The sequence below is a fragment of the Hippopotamus amphibius genome, chromosome 12 (assembly GCF_030028045.1).
Source record: "Hippopotamus amphibius kiboko isolate mHipAmp2 chromosome 12, mHipAmp2.hap2, whole genome shotgun sequence".
NCBI classification, from domain to species: domain Eukaryota; kingdom Metazoa; phylum Chordata; class Mammalia; order Artiodactyla; family Hippopotamidae; genus Hippopotamus; species Hippopotamus amphibius.
The window spans coordinates 73,306,359-73,320,511 of NC_080197.1; the positions used below are offsets into that span (position 1 = coordinate 73,306,359).

The following is a 14,153-nucleotide window of genomic DNA, read 5'->3' on the forward strand; positions in this document are numbered from 1 at the left end:
TGTAACAAAGGATTATGATCCCTGAGTACTTATATAGGAATGTTTTAATTTTTTTTCCCTAAAATTGTTAAACATCTTCAAAATCATCTTCTCTGTAAATTATCTGAGCCACTCAAAGTCTGATAGTGATTATTCTTTTTTCTCCCTGCACTTAAGAAAAAGAAACCACAAATAAGTTTGTCCTTTTGTCCTTTGCATTTGTACAGGTTTATAACCTGCTACCAGTAAAGGACCTCAACGGTTTCCCTGCGAGATTAAATCAACAGAAGGAAGACAATGAAGACTGCATCAGCCACAGTAATGTCTACATCAATGGGATCATGTATTCCCCAGTATCAAATACAAATGAAAAAGATATGTATAGCTTCCTAAAGGTAAGTCTGTTATATTGTTGATGGTCAGTTCTTAAGGTTCACAAAATATTATATATGGAAAAAATACTTATTTTAATGCTTCCATATCATAGTCAAGGATAATGGGAATTAGAGAGGTCAAGTGACTTCTGCAAGTTCACTAATAGTAGCAGATCGGCTAATAACAACAGAGCCAGGACTGGAACTTCTTGGGCTGTTAAGCAAGTTTTTTGTTTGTTTGTTTACTGAAATTCATTACCATGTGAAATATCACATATGTAAAATAATTACTGTTGATAAAGGTTTAAAAACAGAATGAAATTATCTGTTTACAGAGTGTGGATAATTTTTGACTCACTCTCGTATGTCAATTTCCTTTCTACTCATGTGAACATTAAAGGTTTAATATTAAGCTACTTGCATTGTTTGTTAAATTCAATGAAAAGAAGTATGTGTATATACATATTTTATAATATTTATGTACTGATTAGGTGATGCTTTCTTTTACAGGATATGGGCTTAAAGGTATTCACCAACTCAAAGATTCATAAACCCAAAATATGTCCACAGCCTCAACAATATAATACACATTCATCTAGAACACTATTATCTTCTCCAGGTAAAAAATTAATAAAAATTAATTGCCTAATATATTGAACCAAATAAAATAATTATTTTAAAAAGATAAAATGTGATGAAATTAACCGAAAAGGACTTGTGATTCAAGACATAGAGAACAGACTTGTTGCCAAGGGGGAGGGAAGAGTCTGGAAGGAATGGACTGGGAGTTTGGGGCAGGTAGATGCGAACTATTACATTTAGAATGGATAAACAACAAGATCCTACTGTATAGCACAGGGAACTATATCCAATCTCCTGGGATAAACCCTAATGGAAAAGAATATATATATGTGTATAACTGAACCACTTTGCCGTACAGCAGAAATTAACACAACATTGTAAATCAACTATACTTCAATTTAAAAAAAAAAAGAACTTGTGATTCAGATATATCAAGGTAGCAATACAAACCAAAAAATTCTGTTTAGGTCCAGCTCCCACATACGCAAAGCTGGAAAGAACACAAGGCAGGTTGTAGAAAGCAATATAACAGGTACAGATATGAAGAATAAGAGAAAGGATTGATTCTAATTGAGGAATCAAGAAGTCATTCACAACGAATCTGCTTCTAGTAAATGGAGACGTATGAGGGTTAAAAAGGAAGAGAAATCTTCCAGGCATAAGATCAATGGAATCAGAAATAGAACTGTTCACAAACTGGGACTATCTTCTCACCAGTCAAGTAACTTCCCCAAAACATCAGCCAATATCCATGTTGAAATCACATACATTTGCCAATGATATGGGCTACTTCTTTGATGAATCATATAGTAATCAATCATTTTTTATGACCTGATATTGTCAAATCATGGTTGAATGTAGGTTGAGTACAAACAAAAGAGTTTGTCGCGGAACTTCCTAGGTGGCGCAGTGGTTAAGAATCTGCCTGCCAATGCAGGGGACATGGTTTCAATCCCTGCTCTAGGAAGATACCACATGCCACGGAGCAACTAAGCCCGTGTGCCACTACTACTGAGCCCGTGTGCCGCAACTGCTGAAGCCTGGGCTCCTATAGCCGGTGCTCCGCAGCAAGAGCAGCCACTGCAATAGGGAGCCTGTGCACCACAATGAAGAGTAGACCCCGCTGCCGCAACTAGAGAAGGCCTGTGTGCAGCAGTGAAGACCCAACACAGCCAATAAATAAATTAACTGATTTTTAAAAAATCTAAGTTTAAAAAAAAAGTTAATCAAAAATCAAGGAAAACATTGAATGAGAATCACATGCCTATACGGAAATTAAATAAAGATCATTGTATATTTTTATTAGTATTTATAAATTATATTCTTTAATCCTTTATCAGTAAGATTTGTAGTAAATTTATGTATGAACAGGTATATAGATGCACAAAATTTTTCCCAGTGAGCCAGTTGTTGAATATGCACCAGCACACCATAAACAAAAGGTAAATAGGGTGAGACATCCTAACTCTTATCTTCTGACACTTTCGGGAATAAAGAGCCTTTTAAATTATTGATCCTCTCACTCTTACAGTTTCTCAAAGCCACTGTCATAATCTCTGGGTACGATTCTTCTTTTTTCCCACAGAGAAGCAGACCAAATCCCGACCTCAAGTCATAGCACTCACCTCTTAATACAATGTACTAAGGCAGCCTCCTTTCTGCCTCTAGGTCTCCTTTCACAGGCAATCCAAGACTCTTTCTGCCTGTAGGTCTCACTGTTCCCTGATTGGGATTCTCTTCCCTCAGCTCACTCCTAGCTGACTGTAATCCTTCAGAATTCACCTAAAAATATCACCTCCTCCAGGAAGCTTTCCCTTAATATACAAGTGTCCTCTCCTGGTTCCTATCTATTTCATCACCCTATTTCTTTTGCAGCACTTATTACAATCTCTCATAAGCTTTATTTTTATATGAACTGTTTCTGTCTCCTCCACAGGCATAGCCGAAATGGGTAGAGGTCATGAACTTTTGCATATAATACATATTCCAGAGCCTCCCACAGAGACTGTGCGAAAGTACTTCCCTGAGACATGGATCTGGGACTTGGTGGTTGTAAAGTAAGTACCTTCTTTTATATGTATGATGCAACAATATAGATTCCTCACAATTTTCAATTTTTAGCTAGTTTTTCAATATCCAAGTGTATCTTTTAGACACATTGCTGTGTTCAGGAGAGGTTTAGTATAATATTTCCATTACGAAGTATCACTAATCTAATTGCATCAGAAATTTGGCACAAATTTCATTCTAAGGTTTCCAGCAAATGGGCCTAAGGACTAAATATAACCAAGCACTGCCCAGATTAATACCCGTAAGAGGTCCTCCATTACTCAGCAGTCTTCAGTTAAGCACACAGTCAGTCAAGCCAACTACACACAGTAGTAGTAGAATTTAAAATTATAAACCTTCCCTGAGTGGAACAATACTTTAAAGAAAAAAATTTAATAACAATCTAAAACTACATATTTAATTTATAACTATATTGTCTATAACAGATTATACTACAACTGTACGTCTGTGGAGATCCTGATATAGACTGGAATTGAAAACAGACTTGGAAAAAAGGGACTTTTATACATTCCCATTTCAAGCCTTGTCTATACTCTCCATTATTGGTATTTCTACTAAGTGCATTCAAGTCATGACAACAGCATCATTTATACAGCGTTCTCTTCCTAGAAGGGATTTACAGGCATACCTCAGAGATATTACGGGCTTAGTTCCAGACACCCCAATAAAGTGAATATCACAATAAAGTGCATCACATGAACTTTTTGGTTTCCCAGTGCATATAAAAGTGTTTACACTATACTGTAGTCTATTAAGTGTATGATAGCATTATGTCTTTAAAAATGTATATGTTTTAATCAAAAATACTTTATTGCTATAAAATGCTAACCATCACCTGAGCCTTCAGCAAGTCATAATTGTGTTGCTGGTAGAGGGTCTTGCCTTGATGTTGATGTCTGCTCACTGGTCAGGATGGTGGCTGCTGAAGGTTGGGTTGGGCCTGTTTCTTAAAACAAGACAGCAGTGAAGTTTGCCACCTCAGCTGACTCTTCCTTTCATGAAAAATTTCTCTGTAGCATGCAATGGTAGAACTTCTTTCACAATTGGAGTCAGTCCTCTCAAATTCTGCCACTGCTTTGGCAACTAAGTTTTTGTAATATTCTAAACCTTTGTTATCATTTCAACAATCTTTACAGCATCTTGCACAGAAGTAGCTTCCATTTCAGGAACCACTTTCTCTGCTCATCCGTAAGAGGCAACTCCTCATACATGCAAGTTTCAACAGGAGATTGCAGCAATTCAATCACGTCTTCAGGCTCTGCTTCTAATTCTGGTTCTCTTGCTATTTGCATCACATCTGCAATGACTTCCTCCACTGAAGTCTTAATGCCCCAAAATCATCCATGAGGGCTGGAATCCATTTCTTTCAAACTCCTGTTAATGTTAATATTCTGACCTCTTCCTATGAATCATGAATGTTCCTAATGGCATCTAGATGGTGAATCATTTCCAGAATGTTTTCAATTGACTTTGCCCAGATCCGTCAGAGGAATCACTATACATGGCAGCTATAGCCTTACAAAAGGCACAAGGGTGAGTCAAAAATGATCTGCATTAAGACAGTGCGGCCAACGGAAGTTTTAATATAACCAGAGTGCGGATCATTTCTGACTCACCCTCGTATTTCTTAAAGAAGACTTGAAAGTCAAAATTACTTCTAGATCCGTGGGCTTCACAATGGCTGTTGTGCTAGCAGGCATGAAGACAACATTAACCTCATTATGCATCTCCATCAGAGCTCTTGGGAGACCAGGTGCATTGTCAATGAGCAGCAGCATTTTGAAAGGAATCTTTTTTTTTCTAAGCAGTAGGTCTGAACAGTGGGCTGAAAATATTCAATAAACCATGCTGTACACAGATGTGCTGTCACACAGGCTTTGTTGTTCCATTTACAGAGCACGGGCAGAGTAGATTTAGCATAATTCTGAAAGGCCCCAAGATTTTCGGAATGAAAAATAGCACTGGCTTCGACTTCAAGTTGCCAGCTGCCTTAGCCCCTAACTAGAGAGTCTGCCTGTCCTTTGAAGCTTTGAAGTCAGACATTAACTTCTCTCCAGCTATGAAAGTCCTAGATGCCATCTTCTCCCAATATGAGGCTGTTTCATCTACATTTAAAATCTGTTATTTAGTGTAGTCACCTTCACTAATTATCTTCTGGATAATTTGCTGCAGCTTCTACATCAGCACTTACTACTTCACTTTGAGCTTTTATGTTATAGAGATGGCTGCTTTCCTTAAGCCTCATGAACGACTCTCTGCCAGCTTCAAACTCTGCCAGGTTCCTCACCTCTCTCACCCTGCATAGAATTAAAGAGAGTTATGGCCTTGCTCTGGATTAGGCTTTGGCTTCAGGGAATATTGTGGCTGGTTTGGTCTTCTATCCAGACCACTCAAATTTTCTCCATATCGACAATAAGGCTGCTTTGCTATCTGATCATTCAAGGGTTTACTCAAGTGAAACTATTAATTTCTTTCAAGAACTTTCCTTTGCTTTCATAACTTGGCTGTTTGGTGCAAGAGGCCTAGCCTCCAGCCTATCTCAGCTTTCAACATGCCTTCCCCACAAAGCTTAATCATTTCTAGCTTTTGATTTAAAGTGACAGTTGTGCAATTCTTCTTTTCACTTGAACACTTAGAGGCCATTGTAGGATTATTAATTGGCCTAATTTCAATATTGTTGTGTCTTAGGGACTAGAGGAGCTTGAGAAAAGGAAGAGAGACAGGGAAACAGCTGGTCAGCAGAGCAGTCAGAACACACACAACATCTTATGTGGGTGCAGTTCACGGCACCCGAAAACAATTACAGTGGTAACATCAAAGATTACTGATCACATAAAGAAGATGTGGCACAAATATACAATGGAATATTACTCAGCCATAAAAAGGAATGAAATTGAGTTATTTGTAGTGAGGTGGACTGACCTAGACTCTGTCATACAGAGTGAAGTAAGCCAGAAAGAGAAAAACAAATACTGTATGCTAACTTATATATATGGAATCTAAAAAAATGGTACTGATGAACCCAGTGACAGGGCAAGAATAAAGATGCAGATGTAGAGAACAGACTTGAGGACATGGGATGGAGGGCGAAGGGGAAGCTGGGAGGAAGTGAGAGAGTAGCATTGACATATATACACTACCAAATGTAAAACAGATAGCTAGTGGGAAGCTGCTGCATAACACAGGGAGATCAGTTTGAGGATTGGTGATGATTTAGAAGGGTGGGGTAGGGAGGGTGGGAAGGAGTTGTGGGAGGGAGGGGATATGGGGATATAGGTATGGATGCAACTGATTCACTTTGTTGTACAGCAAAAACTGGCACAACGGTGTAAAGCAATTATACTCCAATAAAGAGCTTTAAAAAAAAAAGAGCACTGATCACAGATCATCACAACAAATATAATAATTATTTAAAAGTTTGAAATATTGAGACAATTATCAAAATGTGACACAGAGACATGAAGCAAGCCAATGGTGTTAGAAAAATGACACCAATAGACTTGCTTGACACAGGGTTGCAACAAACCTTCAATCTGCTTTTTTAAAAAAAAGCAACAACAGTATCTGTAAAGCACAAAAAAGCAAAGCGCAAGAAAACAAGTCATGTCTGTATTTAACTGCTTACTTTTTGTTCATCACATTGCCATCCTCCCCAGCTCCTCAGGTGTGGCTGAAGTAGGAGTAACAGTCCCTGATACCATCACTGAGTGGAAAGCAGAGGCCCTCTGCCTGTCCAGTGACACTGGACTTGGTCTTTCTCCAACTGCCTCTCTCCGAGCCTTCCAGCCGTTCTTTGTGGATCTCACGATGCCCTACTCTGTGATCCGCGGAGAGGCCTTCACACTCAAGGCCACTGTGTTAAACTACCTTCCCAAATGCATCCGGGTAAGGACCTCTCTTTATTACATTGAGCTCAAGGTAACAGTCAAGTAAACTAAAAAGTGCATTCCTGGGAATACTGACAAACTCCTGTATATAAGATGGGCTCACCAGGAGATAATACTGTCAGAGATATTCATATGTTATATCAGCAGTCCCCAACCTTTTTGGCACCAGGAACAGGTTTCATGGAAGACACTTTTCCCACAGACCAGTGGGGTGGGGGCGTGGTGGGGAGGTGGTTCGGGCGGTAATGCCAGTGACGGGGAGCAGCAGATGAAGCTTCGCCCACTCACCTGCTGCCCATCTCCTGCTGTGCCACCCGCTTCCTAACAGGCCCCAGATCAGAACCGGTCCACGGCCTGGGGGCTGGGGACCCCTGTGTTATAAGACTACGGTTGGTGATAGATATCTTCAAACACCAAGTGACAACTTAAAACAACTCTTTTGTTGTATAACAAAGGGAGTCCAACTAGAGGATGGAAGATGCCTTAGAGGACTGGGGCGGGGAGGGTGGGGGGGACTTGAGGGGGGGCGGAGTCAAGGAAGGGAGGGAATACGGGGATATGTGTATAAAAACAGGTGATTGAACTTGGTGTACCCCCCAAAAAATAAGAAATAAATAAATAATTAAAAAAAAAAAACAACTCTTATCATAACCCTTGAAAGTTAGGAAGTTTATGCAGCATGAGTATTTCTGACATGAACAACAAAAGCCAGTATGCCAATTCTCATGTCATATATTCTCCAAGTTTTCAACCTCTACATTCCCATATATTTAACTTTTCATACATGATTAACTGTATTAAACTTAATTTTTAAGTTATTTATATGCATCTTACCCTAACTGTTTATAAATTTGTATACTTTGCTGGGACAGCTGAGGCTATGGTCAAGATCCTAGGCCAAAGGCGTAGCACTTCCACAGGCAGCAAACATACCATCCTGACTTTTCCTCACCTCTGCTCCTACCACGTGAAAGAGCAGATTATCCCCAAATGCTAATGTTTAGATGTCAGATCCACTTATAAGATGCTCACTCTTCATTTATATTATCTTCAGCATTAGGCAACCTGAAATCTACCCAATGTGCTTTATTTCAAGGCATTCTCCCCCTTTCCCTCTGGTCTATTTGTCTCTTTGTCTCATGCATGGTTTTAGGTCAGTGTGCACCTAGAAGCCTCTCCTGCATTCCTAGCGGACCCAGGAGAGAAGGAACAAGAGACCCACTGCATCTGTGGGGATGGCCGGCAAACCGTGTCCTGGGCGATAACACCAAAGTCATTAGGTGAGAGACAGCCTCCTAGAGGCAATTCTCTACTCAAAGACTGTGTATGTCTATGGGATCCTTATATCCAGCCAAAGATACAGCCTCCCCACACCCTCCCCCAGCCCCCGCACCTGCCCCACCAGATAGCAGAATTTTTTTTCTTTGTCTTTCATTCTAGGATGTCTAGAAGGAAATACCCCTTTCCCTCACCTCCAGCTCCACCTTGGATTCTCAGTATCATTAGCTTCTAGTCTATGCTGCTTCCATTCCTGCTCCTATGTTTTGATAGAACAAAAAATAAAGTCGCAAAGCATTAAACATTTATAAATATTGGAGGCATGGAGGAAGAGAGAGATGGTGCTCATCTCTACTGGCCCCTTTTTCCAGGGAATGTGAATTTCACAGTGAGTGCAGAGGCACTGGAGTCTCAAGAGCTGTGTGGGACTGAGGTGGCTGTGGTCCCAGAACATGGCAGGAAAGACACAATCATCAAGCCCCTGTTGGTTGAAGTAAGTACGCCTGCCCATTTGAGGGGTCACAGTGAGTCAAGTAAAGCAATGGTGAATCCACTTGAGGTTCCAACATTTAGGTAAGAAGGGCTAAATAATGGACATATGAAAAGAATATACACACACACACACACACACCTATATATATATATATATATATATATATATATATATATGTATATGGTCATGGGATATTTCACAATATGATTCTCTCTCTCTCTCGATTTAACTTTGTGATTTTCTCCTCCCTTTCTCATCTCTCAACCTGTCTCCTTCAAATTATTTATAGAATTTGTTTCTATAATACATTTGAAAATCAGTTCCGGTTCTTCTGTTCATCAAGAAACCTGTAATTCCCCCTGACATATGTCCTGAGAGTCAGTCTATTCTCACTTCTAACTTTTCTTTCTTTCCACCTAAAGCCTGAAGGACTAGAAAAGGAAGCAACATTCAACTCCCTGCTTTGTCCATCAGGTAAGACTCAGTCATTATAATTAAAATAAAATTGACTAGAATATAATATTTGAAGTTCAAAGAATTTTATATATACCATTCCTATACTTTCTCTATGAGGTAAGTAAGACCTGAAGAACAATGAACCCATTTGGTAAGTGAGGAAACTGATTCTTAGAGAGGCCAAGTAATTTCATCTGGAAAATATCCCTGTCCCAGGAATTCTGAGTCTTTATTTCTTAAGCACCTCTGCAAACATCAAAATGTCCTTCTGACCAGTGTATAATGTGGTTATAGGTTATAGAAAGTGGGTAGATTCAAAATGAATATTGCCAAAGGGCATATTTCCTTGGATATTTAGTAGTACAGCATATGGGTAGCTGAATTCAAGCCCCTTCGACGCTGAGTTTTGCATAGCTAACCGCATTGGATAATGAGACTATGCTGTTTCCTGAAGAGAAGGTCACCATAGCCGTTACCATTTGTCATGTCAATACCTGCTCAGTGCCAATCCTGTACCTAATATCCTCTCAGTCATTGAAGAAGGGACTAAAGAAGCTTACAGTAAAATATGTAGCTTTATCTTTGTGGAGAATTTCCTAGTCTAAACAAAAACATTTATAGAAATTCAGCATATTAAGAATTTATCAACACAATATGGTTTCATCTCAAACCAATGTCTAAACAGCATCGTAGCATGTGATCCTTGCCTTTCTCTGTCTACCTACTAATTTCTGTTTATTATATTTTTGTCATGTCAATACTTAAAATATATAAAATATATTCTAAACACATAATTACCATATTATTTAGCCTTATTTCTACATTTAAGTGAATTTAGAGCTTACTACCAAATCCATATATCATCTGTTTTCTTACAAAAATTTTTTGAAGATAAGAGAATCTTTTGACACACAAATAATATGTACATAATTAATATAACTGTATGTAACACATAATTGTATATTTAACTACATGATTAAATTTAATTACATGACTATCTGTAATTAATATAATTGTTAATACATATGTAATTAATGTATATGACTTAATTAGTTAGGAGACAAGTATACACCTGTGAAACTGTCACCACAATCTATGCCATAAACTTATCCATCACTCCCAAAAGCTTCCTCCCACTCTCTTATTATATTTTTGTAATATAAGATCTATCCTATTAGCAAACAGATATACAATACAGTATTAACTGTAGGCACTATGCTTTACAATAGACCTCTTGAACTTATTCATCTTGCATAACTGAAACTTTGTACCCTCTGACAAAAATTTTATTATTAATCTTATGAGGACAGGATGCGGTATGATGATAAATACTGTATTTCTCTCTTTTTCATCTTCATGTAATTCACCAATATTAAAATGCCAGAAAATGTATGCTTATCAGCAGCAGTTAATTTCCTTTCAATGAGTCAAATACAGTTCATCTTCACCCCTAGCCCCATGTCTAGAGCTTCCATAAAAATACTGTCTTCATATCTGGTAAAATCTGATGGAAGTAAAGACTGAGAATTATGGTAGAATTCAGGAACTTTTTGAAGATTTTTCCTTTGCTTACATATACATAGCGGGTTTTTTTCATACAGCTGTTGAGTAAGGAGGCTGAGGATGGACATGAAATATACCATCTTGTGAAACCATCTTGAGTTAGCCAGAGGATGATTACAACAGAATCACTACATCACAGGCACTTGTCAGTTTGTAGCCTTCTGTCGGAGAGCAACTCCACATACAAGGAGGTTGGGAAAGGAAAAGTTCTAGAAATCTCAGAATCCCATTCATATACGTTGAAGATATTTTTGAAAACTGGAATATTAAAAGAGGGACAACTTTTCAGAAGAAGTTTAGGTACAAGGCATGGCTCTGGCTTCTGGATCCTGGAGCTCTTCAGGAAGATATACAGAAGAAATCACTTTCATCCTGGCTGACTTCTTTCTTTCTCTAGCTGCTGAGGTGTCTGAAAAATTATCTCTGAAGCTGCCACCAGATGTGGTAGAAGAATCTGCCCGAGCCTTCTTCTCAGTTTTGGGTGAGTCCCCAGCCCTAGGGGACTATTGTACTATATTAGACAATGTCTACTATGTTTTTTCCATAAATACTTTCTCAAAATGACAGCTATACTTTTTTTTATACACTCTTTATTGGAATATACTTGCTTTACACTCTTGTACCAGTTTTTGAGGTACACCAAAGTCAATCAGCTGTATTTATACATATATCCCCATATCCCCTCCCTCCCGCAACTCCCTCCCACCCTCCCTATCCTGGCCCTCTAAGTCATCACCCATTACCGAGTTTATCTCCCTATGTTATGCAGCAACTTCCTCCTAGCTATCTATTTTACATTTGGTAGTGTTTATATGTCAGTGCTACTCTCTTACTTCGTCCCAGCTTCCCCTTCGCCCCTTGCCAACCCCATGTCCTCAAGTCTGTTCTCTACATTTACATCTTTATTCTTCGCCTGTCACTGGGTTCATCAGTACCATTTTCTTAGATTCCATATATATGAGTTAACAGCTATACTTTTAACTTCTTTCTTCTCTTCTTTGGACTTGTTTATTGCTTCCAATCATACTTCTGTTCCTGGAAGTCTCACCCTTCCTAAAATCCTCATTTCTTTACCTCAGCTAATTATTCATTTCTTCTTAATGATTCTGATCAGTTATAATCTATAAGCTTTATGACTTCCCATCTCTCCCATTTCCTAGGAGACATATTAGGCTCTGCCATGAGAAATACACAAAATCTCCTCCAAATGCCCTATGGCTGTGGAGAACAGAATATGGTCCTCTTTGCTCCTAACATCTATGTTCTGGATTATCTAAATAAAACACAACAACTGACTGAGGAGATCAAGTCCAAGGCCATTCGCTACCTCAACACTGGTGAGTGACTGAATAAGAGAATGAAAACTTCACAGTGCAATTTTAACAATAGATGGGATTCCCCAATAGGCTTGAGTTACTTTTCAATTCTATGATATGTAAATGTATCATACAGTGATAGTTACAATAATAAGAATGTTATGACAGTTAATTTCATGGTACCTATCCAATGTCCAACCTCCAATAAAATGGTTAGGACTCAGAACCATCTGACATGTTGCAGCAAAATTTAGGAGATATCACTTGATGCCAAGGCATTTTGGTGATTTCTCTGGCCACAGAATGTACCCTCTGTCATGTTGCTGCACTGATCTTCCATTCCAGGTTACCAGAGACAGCTGCTCTACAAGCACTACGACGGCTCTTATAGCACCTTTGGGGATAAACATGGCAACAATCCAGGCAATACCTGGTAAGGGAAAGACAGCTTTTTTTGAGCTCCTATTTTTGTGTCAACTCTTTTACGTATGTTATCAAAATTACATTCCCGGTAACCCCATCAGATATGCATTATTAAGCCTATGGTTGGTTGTACTAGGTGAGTATACCAAGACTAACAAGGTAACAAGCCAAAAAGCTCAGATTCAAATACATGTATGTTAGACTTGTCCCCAGAATTCAAGGTATTCTTTCTGAAATAGCTATTTTTTTCTAAAATGGCCCCCACAACCATGATTTACTTAATGATAGCCAGGGATCATATCACGTAACTTCTAGATAAACCGTGTTAACCTGTTAACTTTTTTAGATCGTATTCATCCTGATTGCTAATAAATTCACTAATAGGAGGAAAGAAATGAGATGGACCCAGTGATGTGAAACATTGTTTTAAAATCCCTAAGGCAAAGCAATGTTAGACGTTACTGCATGTAAGAGCCGTATATGAGAAGATTCTGCCATCTGCAGAAGAAAATCACTAAAGAAAACATTTAAGGTCTTACTCAAATAAAAAGAAAAAAATAAGTAACATTAGGAGTACAGTTGACCCTTGGAACACATGGGGGTTAGGGGCGCCAACCTCAGCAGTAGAAAATTCACATATCACTTTGCAGTTGGCCCTCTGTATCCCCAGTTGTACATCCACAGATACAACCAACTGGGGATCGTGTAGTATTGTAGTACATGTTTAGTAAGAAAAAATCCATGTGTAAGTGGACCCGTGCAGTTCAAACCATGTTGTTCAAGGGTCAGCTGTACTAGGTCTAGCAGATTCATCAAGTAAAGGCAACAGGAGCTCTAAGTGTATAAGAATTCCTGTTAGATGACTCACATCAGTGAAGTTGCTGTGAAGCCTGTTGCTGTGACGTGGTTATAAAACCATTGTATTAACACAAATATGATCATCATTTCCTCCCCCCTCAGGCTCACAGCCTTTGTACTGAAGACTTTTGCCCAGGCTCAGACCTATATCTTCATTGATGAAGCACACATTACCGCAGCTTTCACCTGGCTTGCCCAAAAGCAGAAGGACAATGGCTGTTTCAGGAGTTCTGGGTCACTGCTCAACAATGCCATTAAGGTGCACTCTTCTTGGAGCTAGTTTTGATTTGTCCATTATACTGTCTACAAGGATGAGGAGAGGAAGTGATAATATAAGAATTCATTCAGGAAGGTATCAGAAGAAAATAAAACCTGGATAGCACCAAGAAAGAGGGGATGGAACTTGGGGTGATTGTAATACTTTTCCCCATGGGGATGAATATGGGTAAGCACAAATTCCATGACAGCAAATTACAAGGAGCTGATTAAGAGCATTCTAAGAAATTATTGGGAGCTTTTAAATTACTGATTCAATTTCAGTGCTGGTAATTGGTCTGTTCATATTTTCTATTTCTTCCTGGTTCAGTCTTGGGAGATTATACCTTTCTAAAACTTTGTCCATTTCTTCTAGATTGTCCATTTTACTGGCATATAGTTGCTGGTAGTAGTCTCTTATTATCCTTTGTATTTCTGTGGTGTCGATTATAACTTCTCCTTTTTTTCATTTCTGATGTTATTTATTTGAGTCCTCTCCCGTTTTCTCTTGATGAGTCTGGCTAAAGGTTTATCAATTTTGTTTATCTTTTAAGAAAACCATATTTTAGTTTCATTGATCTTTCCTTTCTTTCTCTTTCTTCTTTCTTTCTTTCTTTTT

At 38.6% G+C, this 14,153-nt stretch overlaps 1 protein-coding gene across 2 annotated transcripts in view; it reads left to right on the plus strand.

The window, feature by feature from the left end:
- The window catches only part of A2M (alpha-2-macroglobulin), a 75,594-nt gene that overhangs the window by 52,346 nt on the left and 9,095 nt on the right, over window positions 1-14,153 (plus strand). For both annotated transcript variants that reach the window (XM_057702599.1, XM_057702598.1), the window contains exons 16-26: window positions 207-374; window positions 864-972; window positions 2,872-2,992; window positions 6,662-6,890; window positions 8,046-8,172; window positions 8,542-8,663; window positions 9,086-9,137; window positions 11,080-11,163; window positions 11,843-12,019; window positions 12,344-12,431; window positions 13,382-13,538. In XM_057702599.1, the coding sequence (XP_057558582.1) occupies window positions 207-374; window positions 864-972; window positions 2,872-2,992; window positions 6,662-6,890; window positions 8,046-8,172; window positions 8,542-8,663; window positions 9,086-9,137; window positions 11,080-11,163; window positions 11,843-12,019; window positions 12,344-12,431; window positions 13,382-13,538 (1,434 nt within the window). The remainder of the gene's footprint in view (window positions 1-206; window positions 375-863; window positions 973-2,871; window positions 2,993-6,661; window positions 6,891-8,045; window positions 8,173-8,541; window positions 8,664-9,085; window positions 9,138-11,079; window positions 11,164-11,842; window positions 12,020-12,343; window positions 12,432-13,381; window positions 13,539-14,153) is intronic.